The sequence below is a fragment of the Gossypium arboreum genome, chromosome 3 (genome assembly GCF_025698485.1).
Source record: "Gossypium arboreum isolate Shixiya-1 chromosome 3, ASM2569848v2, whole genome shotgun sequence".
In the NCBI taxonomy this organism is placed as follows: Eukaryota; Viridiplantae; Streptophyta; class Magnoliopsida; order Malvales; family Malvaceae; genus Gossypium; species Gossypium arboreum.
Genome location: NC_069072.1, coordinates 133,349,787 through 133,372,289, shown reverse-complemented (window position 1 = coordinate 133,372,289; position 22,503 = coordinate 133,349,787). Strand labels below are relative to the sequence as shown.

Here is a 22,503-nt window from a genome sequence, read left to right as displayed (position 1 = left end):
GATTTACCAAGGATTTTTATTCATAGCAGTGGAGCTATGGGCCACTTGGGTTGATCACTCGTAGTGATAGCGATAAACGTAGTGGTAGTTGAGACTTGAGGATGGCATAATCATTTTTCCCCTGTATTTGCCCTTGTGTTGTACAGGCGGAGAGATGCTCAAGAGTTCAAAGGTGGAGTCAAGTGTCCACTCATGGCTGAACCCAAGCTTTGTGGTGGGGGTTGTTCAGTGAGGGGTATGTTCAGCAGAGGACTTGCTCAGTTCATATTTTGAATTAACTTGAGATGGGAGAGGCTCTTCCCCACCCAGGTCTCGCCACTACGCTGCGAATTCTTGGCTTTTGAAGTCGAATGGTTTCCCGATCTTCATCCAGGTTCTGTGGGGTTTTATTCAAGATGGAATTGAATTAGTGAAGCACACTGCTCGGGGGTATGTTGACTCGAAGCTTAGCTGACAGATCAAGATTACAGTACTCCCTAATTATTGAGTGCGCCTTTTGATTCTTTGGAGTAGTGATTACTGATTATAGAGCACTAGAAAAGTACATGTCCTTAAAGTTCCCATTAGTTTTGGAATGAATTAATTGAGTTTTGCCAAACATTTAATGCAAGGGCTTTTTCTCCTTTTTACTGGCAGTAGGTTAAATTCTCATGAATGCTTTTGGTAACCTCATAATTATTCATTATTCTGGGCAGTTGAATTGAGTTTCGGTTGGTGTAAGGAGTTAAGGACTTAGGGTTTATGTTTTCAGGATTAGAATGCTCAAAGCATTTAGGATCAAGCTTTTATACGTTCGGCTTCTTGACAACCACTAGAAATGACTCGGTGAATGTATGGCAGCATGTATGGATAGAAAAACTCAGCTTATCTATTATCAATAGAGTTAGGCAATGAAAACCGCAGATATCGTCGGTACTGACTTTCCATTTAAGCTATTTCCTGATTGGGATAATCAAATGTGTATTAGCTCTGATTGATGCATTAGCTTTAGTTATTGCAATGAGAAATGAAAAAGCTGGTAGAAGGTAAGTAATGGGCGATGGTTGTGTAGCAAAAATTTGGCAGCCTTGACCGAAGTGAAAACCTTGGAATGGACAGCCAGGTTGTATGCTTAATGCCTTTAAACAAGATCAGTTTCGAAGATGAGTTGTTTTCTGCTTTTATTATTCTAAAACTACTATTGCTTTCTACTATTCTTTTACTCATTATCAACATGATTTGACGAATTCTCAATTTATATTGCCAGCGTTCTTAACCCAGAGGATGAATACTGTGTTTTCTGTTTTTGAAAAGTTTGATTATTGCTATCAAAAAGTGTTTTTTTTGAGCTTTTGAGATTTTTTTTTCCCAAAAAGTTAAGTTAAAAATTTTAATTTAAAATTTGAGGTTTGCTTTTTTAAAGACATTTAAGTAGATATTTATCGAGAATAGTATTGGACTTGTTGAGGAAATCATTGGCTTTGGACAAAGAATGAAATCCCTCAACAAGATGCTCCAATATGTAACTTCTTTATGTAAAAAGATTGGTGATTGTGAAGATTTGAGAGATTTGAGTTCAACCTATCTCTAATTTTAGGAGATTGACTTGACTGGTGGAATGTGTATAAAATTTTTATAAGATTCATCATTTTTCTATTTGATTCACTAACAAAGTAATATCTAGTTTAGTTTAGGATCCGTTTGTTTACATGTAAGATTTTACGGAAAATATTTTTATATTTTTCTATGTTCGTTTCATGGAAAATAGTTTAGTTAATAGAAAATAACTCACAAATTAAGGTAAAATAAGTCATTTTTCCTGTAAAATAATTTATCCTTATCTTTTTAAAAATGAAAGTCATTTTTGAAAAGAACTTATCTATAGATAATTTTATTTTATTTATAAAATTAACTTAAATCAAGCTTAAATATAAATAATAAAATTTATTTTTATTTTTAAAATATTATATTTTTAATATTATTAAACGTACATATTTAATTATTTATTTTTAATCTTATAATAAATTATTAATATAATAAATATAATTTATTATTTTAATAAATTATTTAATATTTTAATTTTATTTTAACAATAAATTTTAAAATAATAATTTTAAATAATATTATTCACATATTATTGAAAATATTCAATATTAATATTTTAATAATAAATATTTATTACAATTATAAATATATTAATAATAAATGTTTTGTAATATAAAGGTTAAAATATGTCATAAGTCTATGTACACTTTAAAATTTTTAATTTAAATACTCATTAGTCATGTAATTAGAAAATGACGTAATGAGTCTGAATTTAACATATTATTTTTAATATATGCAAAAATAATGTAAAATATAAAATTATAGATAAAAGTAAATTCAATTAAACAATGAAAAAATAAGAAAATCTCAAATGTATGTTTGTTTAATTGAAAACAACTTTTATGAAATATTTTAAGAAATCTATCAAACAATGAAAATATTTTACACAAATTCATCTAAACACCGAAAATATTAGCTTTTTCAGAAAAATAAACAAACGGAGCCTTAATTGTATATTATAATTCATTAATATTACATTTGGTAGGAATATTATTTTTATACATGTTTTAGTATATAAATGAGCAATAAACTAATTCATTTAGTAATATATAATTCCTATGACTTGCTTTTAGCAAAAGATCGAACACCATTTATTTTGAATAAATTTTAATTTCAAGTTTAAAATTGTATGAACTATTCTTTATTTTATGTCTCAATTATTATAATATATATATTTAATAAATAAATATTTTTATCATGTTATTATACTTGTAACCAAACGAAAAATAAGAGTTGTGTTTTCAACCTTTATTAGAAAAAGTTAGGTTATTGAGTGAATTCATAAAGGGTGCGCGAAAATAAGATTGCAATAAACTTTGTGCTGATAGAATATATATTAAAGTTTATACAATGATTGAATAGTGAATTTATTTCTGAATCAGTTCCTGCATATGCAGGTTTAAAATCGAACTAAGCAAGCAATTGTAATGTTCTTTTCTATTTTTATATTTGAATATAGGTTTAATTTTCCATAAATTAACTTGTAGTATCAAATTTCTGCAAACTCATATCAGAAATGAGGAGAAGAAATAATTAAGCAGCAGAAGGGAAGCCTTTGAAGGGGTTGCCAAGTGCAGCTACATTTCCAGGGCGAGAAAGTACAACCTACATTTGCAAAACATTAATGATAATTAAATGGCATAAACAAGGTACAAAATACATGTATTCATGTTATTTGGACTTCAAATATATTTTTTTTGTAGGATTCTATGTCATATTTTCATTAAATAGATGTGTAGTTACTTGAAACTCACCTGGTAATTACCAAGAGTATTGGACTTGAAACCAGCAGCACAATAATCAAAATGGTATTCCCATGTTCGAATGAACTTGTCACTGAATCCCAATGCATTGATTTTGCTATGTAACCACAACACAATCAAATTTCCAAATTTCATTAAACAGGTTAATACTACGTAATGTCTTATGTATGTCCAACACGTATTTTAACATGAATTTGTTGAATTTCCTTTTTCCTTTTTTTAAGATTTTCTTGTATTTGGAAAATTCTTAAAAAGATATCATGGTACCGACATTTAGATGTGTGTGGGACACAAAATTTCAAATAAAAAACACGAAGAGTCGGAATAGCACACAAATGTACCTCTGCTTCTCCAAGAAATTCTTTCTCCAGTGTCTAAGCGTTTGGTAGTAATGAAGTCCTATGTTTTCCACATGCTCCACACTACATTACACAACTTCCTTCACTTTTCTCCATAACCAAATATGTGTATAATAGAAACCAAAACAAAATGCATGGATATGTACATAAACGTGTACTAGGGAGGAAATTGCATTATACCAGAGTCTGGATGCAGCATTCATGGCTGTTGCTACCCTAGTCAAAGAAGGTATGCATGCACCAGGGAAGATGTATTCCTTGATAAAATCTGAACTTTGCCTGTATTCATCGTACCGTTCTTCTGGTAGTGATGTGAACTGCAGTAACATGAACCACCCCAAGCATTAGACAAAAACAAATGTACTAGTAATAATGATGGCCATAGCTAAATGGCTATAATAATATTCTTCAAACTGTAGTTACTTGTAAAACAAGAAGTCCATCTTCTGCTAACACGGATTCGCAACAACCGAAGAAGTCCTCCATGCATTCATGGCCAACAGCTTCTATCATCTCACTGGAGATGGCCATATAGTGTTATGATCTTTTTTTTTGGGTATGTAATGGGGGTAACATTGGTGGCTTAAAGAACTTACCAAGATATAATTCTGTCATACTTGTAGGTGCTAGGTAGTTGTCGATAGTCTCGGAGTTGAAATCTTATATTTTCCTGACAATAAGTTAAAAGAAAATTCTGAATCCCTGAAAGTCAATCAGATGCAATGGCCAGAGCCATTGACAAACTCGAACTGGTGCTAAAGCTGATACAAAATTACTACTAAAGTTGCTAAATTAAAAACATGTCGTGACTTCAATTTGACCTTCTCTATAATGGTAGATAATTAGAAGCTTATCATGACTTCAAAATAAGCTGCAAGGAAAAATTGAAGTCGCAAATTATCATATAGGTACCTGAAGTCCAGCTTCCTTCACTCTTTTTTCTGCAAGTTTGAGTTGCTCTTCGGATAAAGTAATGCCGGTATATTTGCATCCGGTTCGTTTGACAACCTCGATAGCTAAGCTTCCCCAACCACATCCAATCTCAAGAATTTCATGCTTGTTATCAATTCTTGCCTGGAAAATCGAGATGGAAAATTCGATAAAAGATCATGGAATGACCAGAAAGTAATTATTATTGTAAGGACTTACTTTTTCAATCAAAAGAGAGATCTTTCTGTGTTGTGCATCTTTCAAATCCTCATCTTCTGTCTGTAAAACAAACAAAAATCAAATTTACCAACAATCTTATTTAATAATATCATCACATAAAGTGCCAAGTATTGACAGCGAGTCAAACCTTAAATACTGCGCAGGAGTATGTCATTGTCTCATCCAAGAAGAGTGCAAAAAGGTCCTTACTCTAAGAATACAAAGAATGATTATAAGCATTATGTATGTCCTAAAATCTTAATAAGCTGCAAATAATCAAATATATACACACACACATCGAGCATAAGATACTTCAGCATACTTGGATAAACATCAAAGAATTTACAGGTCAAGGCCTCATACCAGGTCGTAATGGCGAGAAACGTTCCTACGAGCTTGTGTAAGAGTATTTTGTCTTAAGGCATGCTTGAAGAAATACTTTGCTGATGTTAAAGCAGCTGTAAACAACAATGGTGTCCACCAACCCCTTAACATAAAGGGTTAGATATACTATCTCAATTGGGATTTTAGGTGAAGAATATGCTTATCATCTTTGGGTTTCCAAGTAAGAGTACCTTTTCTTATTCAGTTTTGAGTTGGAAGAAATCAAATCTCTGTTGGCGATAAGAATCTGCAGGTAACAAGGCAAATCTTATGAACAGATACCGGTAGTTATTATAACACATTGTTATGATTGTGTCATTTTCTTACCATTATAAGGTTGAGCAGACCATCATTTTTATCAACAAAAGAAAAATCCCCATTGATATATGAATCTGCAAGGCCTAAATCTGCCTCTGTCATAACCTGAAAAAGCAATTCTTCGTGCTCATCAATAGCTGAAATATCATGCATAAGGAAAACCGTATCCATAAGTTCAATACATTAAACATAGTTTGACATATACATTATTGAGAGTGTGGATACGGTATATTTTCTCCTATATTTGGAGAATCATGCTCTTGTACAAATATGGAAATTTGTGATGGAAATATGTGTCTGACATGAGTGTAGGACAAAGTAATTCAGTTAAAGTAAAAAGTCAGAGAACATAAGATAACCATATGGTATCTTCATTGAACGATTGATTTCAAACGTATTTACCTTCCAGTAAAAATGTGGACTGTGAACTTTAATTACAGTTTTTAGAGAACACTTATTGCTAGTTCCTTCAAAGGTAAACATAGTACCACCTTCTTCCAATAAACTGTAATGGAAAAAAGTAAAAGTTATTAATTATTAAAATTTAAAAAAAAAATGATGTTCATGGTTGAATCAAGGGCATAGATAGCATTTCAGAAGTCCAAGAATCCTTTTTTCAAAACAGAAGTCTAAAACATAGATAGCTGGTTCATATCGAATGAAGAGGTTTGAACGAGTTGGCCTGTTCAAACCATGCACATTGTCATGAAAATGACATGATAAATGCCTCACAAGTAGGGTTTTCTACTTGGTCTTTAGGTGAGTGTTGGATACTTAGCCTTGTCTATGGTTCTTAAATGAAGAACAAAAATGATTTGGACAATAGATGAAGCATACTGATCTTAAACCTAAAGCTGAAACCCTGCAATGGCAATCAAAGCACATAATGATTTTATAATTTGACAAGTGTGCACACATTAGAACAGACAACAACCAGCAGCAAAGTAGGACATTGGAGGAACTCACATCACACAGCCGGTTGATATAAAATGACTGAGGAATCTAGTAACAAAAAGACGTGCCCCTGTTTCCATCAGAGAGGGCACCATATGCTTTGGATTGCTCAGAATATTACAACTTTTTCCCAGCAGACCGTTTGCAGCAATCATCCCAGCCTGGAAAGAAGTGAACCTCACTTGTGAACTGCAATATAATAAATACGTACTTTCGAAAAAAAAAAAGTAAAAACCTTGGTGAAGTATATATATTAGGGAGACATCCTTTAGTCAAATGGGAGATCAATATGCACTAGTTTGAGAACATGGTAAGGTAAGAAATAATTTATGATTAAAAGTAATCACTACCTTTAATCCATCTTCATGGAAGCCATAGCCTGAAAAGAAAGTTAGTTGAGTTACTATGATGAATTATTTGAAAGTGAAGTTTCCTAGTTTTGAGCCAAATTATAGTAAGTACTTTTAGTTTTCAGATGTCAGGCAATCAGCAAATTAAAACACTACTAACTGGCTAACAAGGAAAATTTAGGCACAATGTGAGCCTTAGAGAAACATATTTATTCATGTTCATATTTACTGTAGGTCAGATGTATACTCTGTACTTAAATAACTGAAGGAAAGGAATTTTGAAAAGTAAAATGTGATTAACAAAACAAAGACAGTCTGCAGAGGGTCTTTTATAACAGAATCTGCTCACCCAGGTATGCTCCACAAAACCAGATTCCTCTCTTTCCTTGAATCCGATCAAGCTGAAGAGAAGCTTTTGTTGCAGCAACAGATGGTACTGGATGGCCTGTTCTCCACTTAAGCAAGGTGTGTTGTGGTGTATAATCTGGATTGAGAGTTACCAAAAAGGGTAGGCTTGTTTCTCCTAGATTCTGCAAATTCATATATTGCAGTCTAATACCATTAGTGATGAGATAATTTTTCTCATATTAATTCTGGGTTGCCTTCCCTTTTTAGAAAAATATAATTTCTGATTGTCATATTCTAAGTTAATAAGGTTATAACTTTAGAAACCAATTTCAAGAAGCATTCCCACTCCCATATCTTAACATCACCAGTAGTTGGCGGAAGCTCTAAAACAGTCCTCATGATTATATACTGTCCTAGTATAATATAAGCAATCACATTTTGAACTATGAGTACTTAAAATTCAGTGCCAAAAGTACTAATCAACATAACATATTCCTTTTTCAAGTAGGTTTTGGATTCAAGAGTGTGTATTTAAGCAAAGAGAACATAATAGCTACCTGAAGCACATTAAGCCAGTATGTCAAAGATACATTCTTGTCTGTACTTCCAAGAAAATTCCACGCACTCCATGCTGCTGGGTTTTTGGGCATTAAATTTTTGTCACGATGAAGATAAATATCACTGCCAGATAAAGAGAATCACAAATAAATGTGCAAAACTGAAAGATCAAAATCCTTTTTTTATGGTTCTCTCTTTCATGGTGAACTTCTACATTGACATATTCACATCGAAAATCCTGAAATTTAAGAGGTCAATGTAGGCCCTTTTTTTTTTTTTGTGTGTGTGTGTGTGTTGGGGGGAGGGGGGTGGAAGCCTTCAATGGAAGTAAAGATCTCTTCATGGTATTTGAGGTAAATGGAAATTTCACAGGGATTGCATAAAATATCAGTTTCAGTTATATACTGTATTCAATAATGGTACCTATAGACATATTGGAAAGCACCAAGCACTGTTGATTCATCATATGTTGCTTGATTCCCTAACAATCTCAAAGCATCTGGTGCATGAACAGCCATTATGCAACCTTGATATAACTCTTGAGAGTCATCTCCAGATAATACAGTGCAACCTGTAATAAACCTTTAGAATTACCAGTGGACCACAAAATGTTTCTGACATGAGAAAAAGTCTAAATATAAATGCCATATCTGTCATATTTCTTCAGTTTTAAGAAATAGTTTTATTCAGATAATGCAAAACAGAAGCCAAGTTACTCTTAGTCATCTTAAAAGGCCTCGTTTAAACATGTTATGTATCATCTTAGAGAATAAGAATGTAGGAATGAAGTAAGTAGAAGATTCTGATAAAACAAGTTGAAAGTGGAAACCATGCTGCTATGATCATTTCACAAGCACATTATTTATAAAATGTTGAGAACTTTTGAATCCAGCTTTGTTGTATAAAAATCTTAATCATTTTGGAGCAAAATACTCGAACGGAACTTTGAATTTAGATACTAACCTTCAGCATCACTCAAAACAGAATGCACCTCGCAACCAGTTCTTATTTGACAACCTCTACTCTCCAGCTCTTCTCTAACCTGATTACATTTTGTCAATAACCCGACAGCAAAAATAAAATGTCTGGAGCTTACATCTATTTGCATGTACCAATGAATTTGGATACAAAACGGTGCAACCTAAGAAGAGGAAATTATAATGAGAACCGGTACCTTATTGACGTAACGATGTGAACGCCATCGAACGGTCATCCACTGTGGTCGTCCAAAGAGCTATAAAGACAAGCAAAGTAATATTATCAAATCCAAACTAACATAGAAAGCTCATACTGACCATGACCTATGTTAGCCAGACTTTCATTTTCCATACAAATTCATGTCTAAAACTCACCCGAGTCCGAGTAACATACTCCACGAGTGATTCTTACCAAATACTTTATATAATACTTTCATTTGTAAGAGAATGTACCTGAAGTAGATGATGATTGCGGCAAAATGAAAGAATAGAGAAAGCTGAAAAATCCATAACTCTTTCTGTAGGGCATGACCATATTGAACCACATACAGGCACCTAAAAAACTACAACATTGTCATTGCTATTGGCTACTAATGAGACATTTCGTCGAACAAATCAACTTTGATACGAACAAAAGCATATCAGAAAAGGTAGAGAGGTCTCTGATATATCTCACCAGATAAGCCTTCTGAAATAATTCAGAGTAACCCTTTGATTTTATGAACTGTCCCAATGTTTCATTACGGTCAATATCCGGGTTGTTTTCGAGCAATTCAAGATAACTGCAAAATCAGAAATGAAAGACGACATATATTCATATCCAACACTTACAATTCATCTTGGAGTAACATAAAGACTTTTTATCATTGCTCACCTAATAACATCATTCTTGAACTTGAGAATTTCTCTAAGCATTTGCCAAAAGTGAGGATAGAAGAGGTTGGATTTTTGGGCAAACAAGCCTGAGAGGCCATTACGGCTGCCCCATTCACAGCCTTTGCCTTCATTAAGGCTCACTGAGAGTGACATATCAGATGGTTCCATATCAATCCCAAGGCTCTCAAACAACTCCATCATATTTGGATATGTAACCTGCCATAAAGTAATGTCATCACATTAAAGCGCACACACACATTTCAGAGACATCCCCACTAATAAATTTATCAAACATTATGTTTATCAATGAAGAAACTTTCAATTACAATTCCTGCATGAAAGTTTCAACATCTATTCCTTGAAATAGTAGCACTAATGTTCAACTTGTATTTTCTTTTTGGGTAAATTATACCCATTGTCACTAAATTATTAGAATATTTTGGTTACTCAATTTCAAAATTTACAAAATATTCCTCATGAAAAAAAAGATTAGTTATTTACTTTTTTTTCATGAATATTTGAAATAAAATTTACTGAAAATAATTATGTATTGAAAAGTTAAATTTTAATACAGAATTTTATAAGTATTAAATTTATATTATAATATCTTTTGGTATATTAATAAAAATTAAGCATGTAATATAATTATATTATTTTATAAAAATAATCATAAATATAAAAAATATTATTAAAATCTTCTTGATAATTATATATTTTTATTAAATTGATATCACCAATCAACTTAACACCAATTGGATAGAACCTAAAAGACAATAATAAAATTTAAGCTTTAAACCTTAAAGAAGAAAAACCTCAACCATTACTTTAAGAAGATATTATTGTTTTTCTATTATTTTAAATATTAAATTATAATTTTTTAAAATATTTCACCCACAAAAGTGAGTGTGTCCTAATCCATCTTCTATATATATTTATATTTAAATATTTATTTTGGTTAGAGTCAAGTCAACTCGATTTTTAATTTTTAAAAAAATTCATTCCAAGGTAGACTACAATAAGAGGTCCCTCAAATGTGTTTTTTTATTCAATTATGAAAATTATAAAATAATCATTCAACTATTTAATATTATATTTTTAGTCACTAACACAAAAGTAGAAACACCACAAATTGAAGATAGTTGAGTGAAATAAAAAATATAGCTGAATGACTATTAATATAATTAACCCTTTATTTTGTATTATTTGCATTACAACAAGTGGTAGAGACACATGTTGCATTGTGGGGTTAATTGACCCAACAAAAAAATTGATTACTTATATATATATATATAATCGATGTATTCATCCTACAAAATACTTGAAAACGGTTTCATAAAAAATTGATTTCGCAAAAAAATTGGAAAGGTTGTATTAAAATCTTTCAAAATAATTATTTTATAACATAAATGGTTTTATATAAAATAAATGATTTTTTGTTTATTTTCTTTCAACACCTGCCATTTTGTTCTATAAATTTTCTTATTTTTCACACTCGTAATCTAAGTGTTTGATCTTTCAATACTTTTAAATGGTTCTCCTTAATTTGATAATAGTTCTTATTTATTATTTATTTTAAATTTTATCGATTAATCTTTTAGATTAGGATTGTAATACCTAAACCCTAAAAGTACTAAATTTAATTATTATTTTTTGTCTACTACTCAAAAAATTGTTAGTTGGATAATCTTAAACCGAAACATTTCCACCCAACCATAATATTACATCACACATTAAAAGTTAATTTGAGACAATAATTAATCTATAAATTGATTAACAAACTACCAAATAAAAAGACAAAGAAAAAAGGCACCAACCACCCCTTCTCCATGGCCTTGGATCAGTTTACATTTTTTAATTATTTTTATATTAATATATTTAAATTTTAATTATTTTTAATATATTTGCAAAGCAAAAAAAAAGCAATTTGTTATTAATTAATGCATTAGAAAAGGAAATAAACTATTGTAATGTAATGTGGAAAATTGTTTAGGTTCAAGGAAAGAAAATATAGGGGGTTTTGAAAACACGTGTAAACAAGGGTTTTACGTGTCTGATTTTCAAGCACACAAGAACTACCATTATTTTCCACCTCATTACAAATAATTATAATATAAAATGGTATAAATATATAAAAGACAGAGAGAAAATTATTTTTAAAATTTTCATTTTCTTCAATTTTTTTTTAATTTTGATTTTTGTAGATTTTTAGTCTTCCAAATTCCTATAATTTCAGTTTTATCTCCTCTCTAGCAATACCAAGTAAAGGCTTTAGCGACGAAACGACTAAAAGCGTCGAAAAAGAAAATGAAAAAGAGATGGTAAAAAACATACGCGATTAAAGACCATGAAACCAAGGTCTAAATCAACACCATCGAAGTGAACGGTCTTGGAATGGCCTCCCAAATATTCTTCTTTCTCATAAAGCACTACATCTGCACCGGCTTTGGCTAAAGTATAGGCTGATACCACCCCACTTATCCCTCCACCTATCACTGCTATTTTCATCCTTTATTTCACCACACCCAAAAATAAAACAAAACCCTGAATTTATGAACTCTGTTGAAGATGAGAGATTCAGATAATGCAAGAAAACGAAAAACTGACCTGAAAAATGGTTCAAAAGAAGAAGAAGAGAGAACAAAATAGTAAAGGGAGATAGGGAGGCCACTGTTCAATTCTCTGATTCTAAAAGGCTCTTAATTGATAGCAGAGTAGATAAGTCATATTTGTATATACATTTAAAAAAAAAGGCTATTTAGAGATGCGGTGTGCTTTGGCACTTAGCTTCCTTATTGTTTCTCTATTATTCAATTTGGTAGCCCACAGTGCCTATCATCTCATGAGTTTGATGGTGGGTTTAGATGGGAAGTGGGATATGGTATAATACGCTACAGTTATTTTTATACTAACTACATATAAACGTATTATTTATTTAAATTTATATTGAGTCTCATCTGTATACATTTTTTTTAAGAAATAATGCATAAAGAAGCATTTATTAAAATTTACATCGAATTTTACTACTCCTCTTCACATTATGTGTAAGTTATAAATTTAATTTTTTTACTTGTGGATTGAGTTTGGTTGGATTAGGTTTCGACTAGATTTATGCATTATATTAATATTATACATAGTTGGTCAAGCTTAGCTCGACTCGAAATACTTAGCCTTTGCCCAAATATACCCATAATCGTAAATAATTAACTCAAGCTTATTTGTCTCATGCATATTGTTTTTTTTTAAGTATAATTACTTTTATTATTATTAATTATAATTTCTTTACAATCATTATATATTTATACTTTGGATAAACTACACCTCATGTAACTAAATTTCTAGTAAGTTTATGTTTTGGTCATTCAACTTAAAAAGTTATAAAATAGTTATTGAATTATTCGAAAATTTTCATTTTAGTCATTGAATTACTCAAAAATTTTATTTAAGCAATTGGGTTATTAAGTTTTTTATTTTTTAAGTTCAGCTCGCTAGTTTCAAGTGACGATTTAATAATTGATATAATGGATTAGTACACATTAATGAGTAAAAAAATATACTTTAAATCTAAGTTGATCGAAGACTAGTATTGAATATCCAAGAAATAAACTATTTAGATTTTAATAAAAAATTAAACTATAAAAAGAAAAAATGTAAACTTTCGTTTAGTATAGATGACACAAACGGAAAAAGACTATACAATAATTAAAAAATGCCTTGATTGAATTAGAAATGCGGAAGTGAAAACCTTGGAATGGACAACCAGTTTGTATGCTTAATGCCTTTAAACAAGAATGAGTTGTTTTTTTGCTTTTTTTAGGCACTTAAAAAGAGATATTTTCGCTTTTTGAAGTTTTGATAGAGTTAGGAGATAAATATTTAATCGAGGATAATATTAGATTTGTTGAGAAATTTATTGGCTTCTAACGAATAATATCAACTTTTTTTAAAAATAGTAAGAATGAAATCCTTCAATAATATTTTAAGAGTCTGTTTAGTAGTGCTTAAAAAAAAACGTCTAGTTCTAAATAAATTGTGCTAAATAAGCAGGTTTTAGTTGAAATTTTTGGCTTTTCGAGAGTGCTTCAAAAGTACTCCTACAAAGAGAAGCTAAAATTTTTAGATGCTTAATTACTTTTTAACCCTTCCAATAACATAATACTTTCTTTTTTTTTATTGAATTACAAATGTGTTAAAATAATTAATAAAAATTTAAAATACTAATTATAAATATTTAATGGTTATATTTAAATATTCAAAATATAGTTTATATATTCTAATTAAATTTTATAAATAATTAATATTTATTATTTTAAAATATTTAAAATTTATATTTCATATATTAAAATATTAACAAAAAGTTATAAAATTTTTTATATTCTTACTAAAATATAATAATATTAATTAATTTAAATATTATTTAAATGCATATTTGTTAGTTGATAATAACATGTTTAAAATGAACATTTTATTTCTTAAAAGTACTTTTTGACGACAATCTTAAATACTCACATTTTAAATCAAACTTTTTAAAAGTAGTCCTCAAAACTACTTTTTTTTTACAATACTTTTCAAAAACAATTTTCAAAAATATTGCTAAATTAGTGTTAAGTGTTTGATAGTTATGAAGCCTCATCTTTTCCATATGCTTCCATCTATAATTTCTTTATGTAAAAAGATTGGTGACTGTGAAGATGGAGAGATTTGAGTTCAACCTATCCCTATTTTTCGGAGATTGACTAATTGGCTGGTGGAATGTGCAGAAAATCTTTATAAGGATCCATCATTTTTCTATTTGATTCACTAAGAAAGTAATATTAGTTTATATTCAATTTAGTTTGAAAATTTTTTTGAGCCCATAATTTTTCGTATATTCAATGATGTTATATTTGGTAAGAGTATTATTTTTTACATTTATTTTACCATACGAGTGAGCAATAAACTAATTTAATTAGTAACATTCTAGTTATTCTTAGGATTTATTTTTAACAAAAACAAGGAACAATTTTCATTTATTTTGAATAGGTTTTATTTTTTTATAAGAGTTTATATTCATCTTTCTAATTTTAAGTTTAAAATTGTATTAACTATTCTTTATTTTATATCTAACTATTGTATATATATATATATATATATATGTAATAAATAAATATTTTCTCATTTTATTACACTTGTAACTAAATGAGGAATAAGAGTTGTGTTTACAACATTTGTAAGGAAAAGTTGAAGGTTATTGAGTGAATTAATATAAGGTGTGCAAGAATAAGGTTGCAATAAACTTTGGGCTGGTTGGATTTATATTAGAGTTTATACAATGATTGAATAGTAGATTTATTTCTGAATTAGTTCTTGCATATGTAGGTTTAAAATTGAACTATGTAAATAATTGTAATATTCTTTTTGCTTTACTCATTGTGTATTAGCAAAATCCTAAATCTTATTTTTGTATATTTGAATAAAGGTTAAAATATGACTTAAGTTTATATACATTTCGACAATAGAAATACAGTGATTAAATTTTAAATTTTCAAAGAGTATAGAAATTTATGACATGTTTTAACCTTGAATGAAACTAAACTTGTAGTATCAATTTTCTGCAAACTCAGTCCATGGATGAGATAGAATATCAGAAATGAGGAGAAAAGAAATAATTAAGAAGCTGAAGGGAAGCCTTTGAATGGGTTGCCAAGTGCAGCTACATTTCCAGGGCGAGAAAATACAACCTACATTTGCAAAACATTAATGAAAATTAGATGGCATAAACAAGGTACAAAATACATGTTTTTATGTTATTTGGACTTCAAATATATATATTTTTGTAGGATTATATCTCATACTCACCTGGTAATTACCAAGAGTATTGGACTTGAAACCAGCAGCACAATAATCACAATAGCATTCCCATGTTCGAATGAACTTGTCATTGAATCCCAATGCATTGATTTTGACATGTAACCACAACACAATCAACTTTCCAAATTTCATTAAAAAGGTTAATACTTATTATTTATGTCCGACACGTATTTTAATATTCTTAAAAGACATATCTTGGTACCTACATTTAGATATGTGTTGGAGACAAAATTTCAAATAAAAAATGGAAGAGTTGGAATAGCACACACAAATGTACCCCTGCTTCTCCAAGAAATTCTTTCTCCGGTGTCTAAAGAGTTTGGTAGTAATGACGTCCTATGTTTTCCACATGCTCCACACTACATTACACAACTTCCTTCACTTTTCTCCATAACCAAATATGTGTATAATAGAAACCAAAACAAAATGCATGGATATGTACATAAAAGTTTACTAGGGAGGAAATTGCATTATACCAGAGTCTGGATGCAGCATTCATGGCTGTTGTTGCCCTAGTCAAAGAAGGTAAGCATCCCCCAGGGAAGATGTATTCCTTGATAAAATCTGAACTTTGCCTGTATTCATCGTAACGTTTTTCTGGTATTGATGTGAACTGCGGTAACATGAACCACCCCAAGCATTAGACAAAACAAATGTACTAGTAATAATGATGGCCATAGCTAAATGGCTATAATAATATTCTTCAAACTGTAGTTACTTGTAAAACAAGAAGTCCATCTTCTGCTAACACTGATTCGCAACAATCGAAGAAGTCCTCCATGTATTCATGGCCAACAGCTGCTATCATCTCACTGGAGATGGCCATATAGTATTATGATCTTTTTTTTGGTATGTAATGGGGGTAACATTGGTGGCTTAAAGAACTTACCAAGATATAATTCTGTCATACTTGTAGGTGCTAGGTAGTTGTCGATAGTCGCAGAGTTGAAATCTTATATCTTCCTGACAATAAAGTTCAAAGAAATTCTGAATCCTAATCCACGGAAATCGACTTTCAAAGTTAAAATACAGAGATAGCAACGGCTATGAACCCCTGAAAGTCAATCAGATGCAATCTCCAGAGCCATTGACAAAATTAAAAGCATATCATGACTTCAATTTGGCCTTCTCTATAATGGTAGATAATTAGCAGCTTATATTTTTTGTCATTAAGTTGCAGATTATCATATAGGTACCCGAAGTCCGGCTCCTTCACTCTTTTTTCTGAAAGTTTGAGTTGCTCTTCGGATAAAGTAATGCCGGTATATTTGCATCCGGTTCGTTTGACAACCTCGATAGCTAAGCCTCCCCAACCACATCCAATCTCAAGAATTTCATGCTTGTTATCAATTTTAGCCTGGAATAGTGCAAAAGGAAAATTTGATAGCTTAAGGTATGGCTAGAAAGTATTATTACTATAAGGAATTACTTTTTCAATCTGAAGAGAGAATTTTCTCTGTTGTGCATCTGTCAAATCTTCATCTTCTGTCTTAAAACAAACCAAAAATGAAGTTACCAACAACCTTATTTTAATAAATTATTAAATGAAATGGCAAGCATTGACAGTGAGTCTAACCTTAAACACTGCACAGGAGTATGCCATTGTTTCATCCATGAATAATGCAAAGAGTTCATTACTCTATGAACACAAACCAGAGAACATTTTTATATGCATTTGGTATGTCTTAAAATCTAAAAAAGCTGCATATCATCACTATACATATTAGTTGTTTCATGTTTGAACTTGCATAAAGACTATTGTAGCAATAAAATTTATGTCATGGCCTCGTACCGGGTCGTAATGGCGTGAAATTTCTTACGAGCTTGTGTAAGAGTATTTCTCCTTAAGAAATGCTTGAAGCAATACTTTGCAGATGTTAAACCAGCTGTAAAAAAAAAAAGGTGTCCATCGACGCCTAAACATAAGGAGTTATATACAATCTCAATTGAGATTTAGGAGAAGAATATAAAAGCTATGTTGCTCTTCGATTCTTCATTTTTCTTGAATATGTCAAACTTTTTTCAAAATGTCCTTGTATTTAGAGGATCATAGCAACATAGGTAATGTATTATTGTGGTTTAGAATTAGTAGTATACCTTTTCTTACTTGAGCTGGAAGAAATCAAATCTCTGTTGGCCAAGGCAAATCTAATAAAAATAAATACCAGTGATTATAAACTCATTACTATTATCATGTCAAATTTTTTTTACCATTAAAAGGTTTAAAAAACCATATCTTTTATCAACAAAAGAAATATCTCCATTGATATATGCATCTACAAGGCTTATATCTGCAGCAGTCATAACCTGAAAAGCAATTTTTGTACTCATTAGTGGCTGATATAAAAGGAAATTGCATCCTTAAGAGAAGTTACCTTCCAACAAAAATGGGGGTTGTGAACATTAATAACAGTTTTTAGAGAACACTTTTTAGTAGTTCCTTCAAAGGTAAACATAGTACCACCGTTCTCCAATAAACTGTTCATGGAAAAAGTAAAAGATATTGATTATTAAAACTATAAACAAAAAATGATGTTCATGGTTGAATGAATCAGTTGCATAGACTGAACATAGATTGTAACAACTCACATAACAGACCCGGTTGATATAAAATGACTGAGGAATTTAGTAACAAAAAGACGTGCCCCGGTTTCCACTAGAGAGGGTACAATAGGCTTTGGATTGCTTAGAAGAATATAACAACTTTTTCTCAGCAAACCATTTGCAGCAATCATCCCAGCCTGCAAAGAAGTGAACATCACTTGTGAACTGCATTATAATTGTAACACCCCAAACCCGTGACCGTCACCGGATTTGAACACGTGGTGTTACCGGGCTTACTTCCCTTATTTCTCTCTTTGTGAAATCTGATTGCTGTTCTAGGCAGGCTAGCTAACTGCGTCACTGTCTCCTTAAAAATCATATCTCGAGTTTCAAAACTCGGAAACTGATTCCGTAAATTTTCCCTGAATTTAGACTCATATATCTATCCATGGATTTATTTCTAGAATTTTTGGTCGGGCCAATTGGTACAGTTTATTAGTTAAAGTCACCAATGTTACAGGAGTCGACTACACTGACCTTCGCGCGTTAAAACTTGAATATCTCTCTGTACAGGGTTTTAATACTGGTGCCGTTTGTTTCTAATGAAACTAGACTCAAAATGGAATCTGCACATATAAGGCATGACTTCTAATTCTTTCTGGATAATTTATAGTAAATTTTCAAAGTCACGACAGGGGACCCAGAAACCGTTCTGGCCCTGTCTCACGAGAACTTTAATATTTCTCAGTATACTGCTCATATGGTCGTTTCGTTTCGTCCATATAAAAATAGATTCATCAAGGTTCAATTTCATAATTTACTCACTATTTAATTCTACTTATAATATTTTTAGTGATTTTTCAATCTCATCTCACTGCTGCTGTCCGCAACAGTTACTGCAGTAGACTATGCCAATTTCATGAATCTTTCCTTGGCCTTAATCATCCATCATACATGACACAAATTATGGCCACCTTATCAAAATTTAAAGTTTCTAAGACTCGTGGCTATAGGTTCTAGCATCCCACTCGACGACCGCATAGGCCATTTTCATATGGCTTAAAGTTTACAACCCACAGTTCAACAAAATATAATAGCCTATACATGCCAAATGTTCTTCAACAACGAAGACAATACCAAAATATTTCAGCCGGTGTGATGACTTCAACGACGGTTCCGATCACGCAAACAATACGAGTCCGAGAGACCTAAAATGGGTGACAAGAAAACACCGAGTGAGTTTATAACTCAGTAAGTCATAAGCATTCATCAATCCACTGATAAAGTTACTACAACATGAACAATAAACGAGGTTAGGTACTCATCCATATCGAATCTATACCATAATTCCTCGGACCTTTTGGTCCAATCTCATACCAAGTCATACATCCACATTTCATATTCTACACAACAAGATATTTGAAGCATTTTCACACACTAACTCATTTCCACCACAATCATACAATTTCAATCATCACATAGATTTAAGGCTTACCAAATTCAACCCCGAGCATGAACGTATTTTCTATTCGTCATGAGCTCAAGGTACTTACCCGATCCGCTGTCCATACTCAATTCGATGGAGACACACCTCCATATATATAGAGTACGCACACAGTGCTTAATACTCGATTTCGCACACTTAGTGCCACGCGATTTAAGCCCGCACACATAGTGCCATACCCTTCGAGCTCGCACACCCAGTGCCGTATTTTTTTTCCAGCATGCACACTTAGTGCCATATATTTCCAGCATGCACACTTAGTGCCATATATTTCCAGCACGCACACTTAGTGCCAATCTCGTCACCGTACACACGTATTGCCCGCACACTTAGTGCCGAAAGCAAACTTTCTACACATTTCACTATTTCTTTTACATTCAACAATTGTCATCACTCCATACACATACAATTTCATTTATATATATATAGCATCCCATTAAACACAATTGCATAGATTTTACAATCATTTAAGCAATATCAAACATATGTGCTTGATGACTTACCTTGTGTTGGGCAAAATGGTTCCAACTCGGCTACTCGATGTTCTTTCCTTTGCCTTTGCTTGTTTCTCCACCTCGAGCTTCTTGAGCTTAGTCAATAAATTAACTAGTTTAACCGTCTTGCCAAATATTTATACATATACACATGACATCAACTAAACTATCATCATTAATACATCAATTCACAAAATTTTATCTCATAAGCATATGACCCATTTTTACCCCATATGGCCCAATGCTTCATTCATTACCCAACTAGCCATTCAACAATTTCAACCTCATTACCACCCTTTTATGTCTAATTGTCTAAATGAGATTATCAACATGCCTATCTATAGCCGAATGTGCTAAAATTGATCTAACATCACCTACACACTTGATTAAATGGCCGAATACCCATACTATCAATTATGGCATCATTTTTTTTTTTTATTCTTTCAAACACTTAGTTTTCCTCCCATGAACACTTGGCCGAATTTCTTTTCTCTTCTAGCATAGCTTCACACCTATTTGTAACATCCTATGAATCCACATACATCACATTTCTACATAAATTTCTTTTACTTTTCTTCTACTTCCATTCACAACATCAAAGACACCATACACATATATCATTACTAAGCTTGACACTTAGCATGCAAATGACATCCACACAAACCCACCTTAGCCGAAACTTAACTCATCTTCATGCCTCACCACCACAACATCAAATATCAAACATCAATGATACCAAGAAGACAACACCTATGGCCGAATATCATCCCCATTTCATGGTAAAGGTTTAGACCATGGGTTAGGTGGGATTCAAACTATCAACTAAAAACATGCATGAGTCTCATGGATAACATCAACATACCTTAGTCTAGCAAACTCCCATAGCTGATTTTCTCAAGCTTCCCCTTTCTTCTTAGTACATTCGGCCAAGCAAGGAGAAAATGAGAGAATGAACACTTTTTTTTTCTTTTCTTTGTTTTTCTTCATATTCTCTTTTTTTTTTTTTCATTTCTTTATTCTTCCTACATAATCCACTAACTAAACATGTTGGCAACATGTTTCCACTCATAGCATGGCCGGCCATCATGCTTCATTTTGGCTAATTTGACATGCAAGGACAACACTTTCCCACATGTATTAATAGGCCACCTTACATTTGCCTAGCACATTTCTAAATTTTCTCACATAAGTCCTATTTGATAAAAATTCACTTACAATTAACAAAATCCAAACATGAAATTTTCACACATGCATATATGCATATAATGAGCATCAATTATGATGGTTAATTATTATTATGACTCGGTTTAGTGGTCCCGAAACCACTTTCCGACTAGGGTCAATTTTGGGATGTCACAATAATGAATACACTGTTAAGTATGACTCTTATTTCAATCAAATAATCTTCTAGTTAAACTCTGTTTATTTGTTTTAATCAAATTCTGATTAGTTTAGATTATTTTATTATTATTTGACTTATGAATTTAGCCTATAAATATGTTCTTTTACAACATTAGAAAACACATCCATTATAGATTAGAACTCATAACATATTTAGAGAATTTTGTGTTTACGTCTTGAGAGTTCTTTGTTTTCGGCACTTAGTTTTCATCTTCATCTTTTATACTCTTTATTCTTTTTCTATTATAGTAAAATAATCTTTGTTTATGGTTTTTTATCCTCTTTAAAGGGGTTTTCCATATTAAATTTTTGTGTTCAATTTTTCAATTTTTTCTGCTATTTTTACTTGTTCGTTGCTTAATCGGATCGATTCTCAACAAGTGGTATCAGAGTTAGTTCAATTTTCATAAATCATGCCGTTTAGAGATGGCAACAATAAGGTTTGAAATTAAGAAGTTCGATGGTGAGACAAATTTCAATCTGTTACAAGTTCGGATGATGGCAATTCTAGTTCAATCCAACTTGAAAAAGGTTGTTATCAGGAAAAAGTATAAGAATCTAAATAAAACAGAATGGGAAGAGTTTGATAAAAAGGTTTGGCTGCAATCCAATTGTGCCTCGCGAATACAATATTGCAGGAGGTATTGGTGGAAAAGACCTCATCCACCTTGTAGAAAAGGTTAGAAACTTTTTATGAGACTAAGTCTCTAGCTTACCGTTTAGTATTGAAACAATGTTTATTCATTACTCTTTTAAATGATTTAAAGAATGTTGAGGTCCAGATTGACGATGAATATTAGGCTATGCTATTATTGTGCTATTTACCCTCTTCATACAAGTCTTTTAGGGAGACCCTAATTTATGACAAATACAAAATCTCATTCGAAGATGTGAAGGGTCATTTATTGAGTAGAGACAAACTCGATAATGAGTTTCGTTTAGATAGTAAGGCAGATAGGCAAGCTTCCGTTTTGGTAATGTCAAAGAAGCGAGACAAAAGGTGTCGCTATTGTAAGAAGTTAGATCACGTCAAAGTAGATTGTTATAAATTGCGAAATAAAAGGATTGTTGAGAGTAACAAGGAAGATGTAGC

General features: G+C 31.4%; 1 protein-coding gene and 1 pseudogene across 3 annotated transcripts; both read right to left on the bottom strand.

Annotated features, from left to right (window-relative positions):
• Window positions 1-2,926: 2,926 nt before the first annotated feature.
• Window positions 2,927-12,506, bottom strand: LOC108476262 (uncharacterized). 3 transcript variants are annotated; one of them, XM_017778422.2, is made up of 25 exons: window positions 12,225-12,506; window positions 11,952-12,126; window positions 9,619-9,836; window positions 9,421-9,526; window positions 9,198-9,299; window positions 8,942-9,001; window positions 8,731-8,809; window positions 8,191-8,338; window positions 7,767-7,890; window positions 7,211-7,391; window positions 6,862-6,890; window positions 6,524-6,672; window positions 5,960-6,062; window positions 5,567-5,662; window positions 5,431-5,486; window positions 5,219-5,342; window positions 5,004-5,066; window positions 4,856-4,915; window positions 4,619-4,780; window positions 4,303-4,376; window positions 4,130-4,223; window positions 3,887-4,023; window positions 3,689-3,769; window positions 3,339-3,444; window positions 2,927-3,189 (listed from the first exon to the last, which is right to left on the bottom strand). In XM_017778422.2, the coding sequence occupies exons 2-25, from the start codon at window positions 12,123-12,125 to the stop codon at window positions 3,118-3,120; spliced, it is 2,598 nt and encodes an 865-aa protein (XP_017633911.1). In that variant the 5' UTR covers window position 12,126; window positions 12,225-12,506; the 3' UTR covers window positions 2,927-3,117. The 3 variants fall into 3 exon arrangements, with proteins under 3 accessions (XP_017633911.1, XP_017633910.1, XP_017633912.1); XM_017778421.2 differs by having other exon boundaries at window positions 11,952-12,506; XM_017778423.2 differs by lacking the exons at window positions 9,619-9,836; window positions 11,952-12,126; window positions 12,225-12,506 and having other exon boundaries at window positions 9,198-9,307.
• A 2,759-nt stretch (window positions 12,507-15,265) lies between these two features.
• On the bottom strand, window positions 15,266-18,226 carry LOC108475206 (uncharacterized; annotated as a pseudogene).
• Window positions 18,227-22,503: the final 4,277 nt, after the last annotated feature.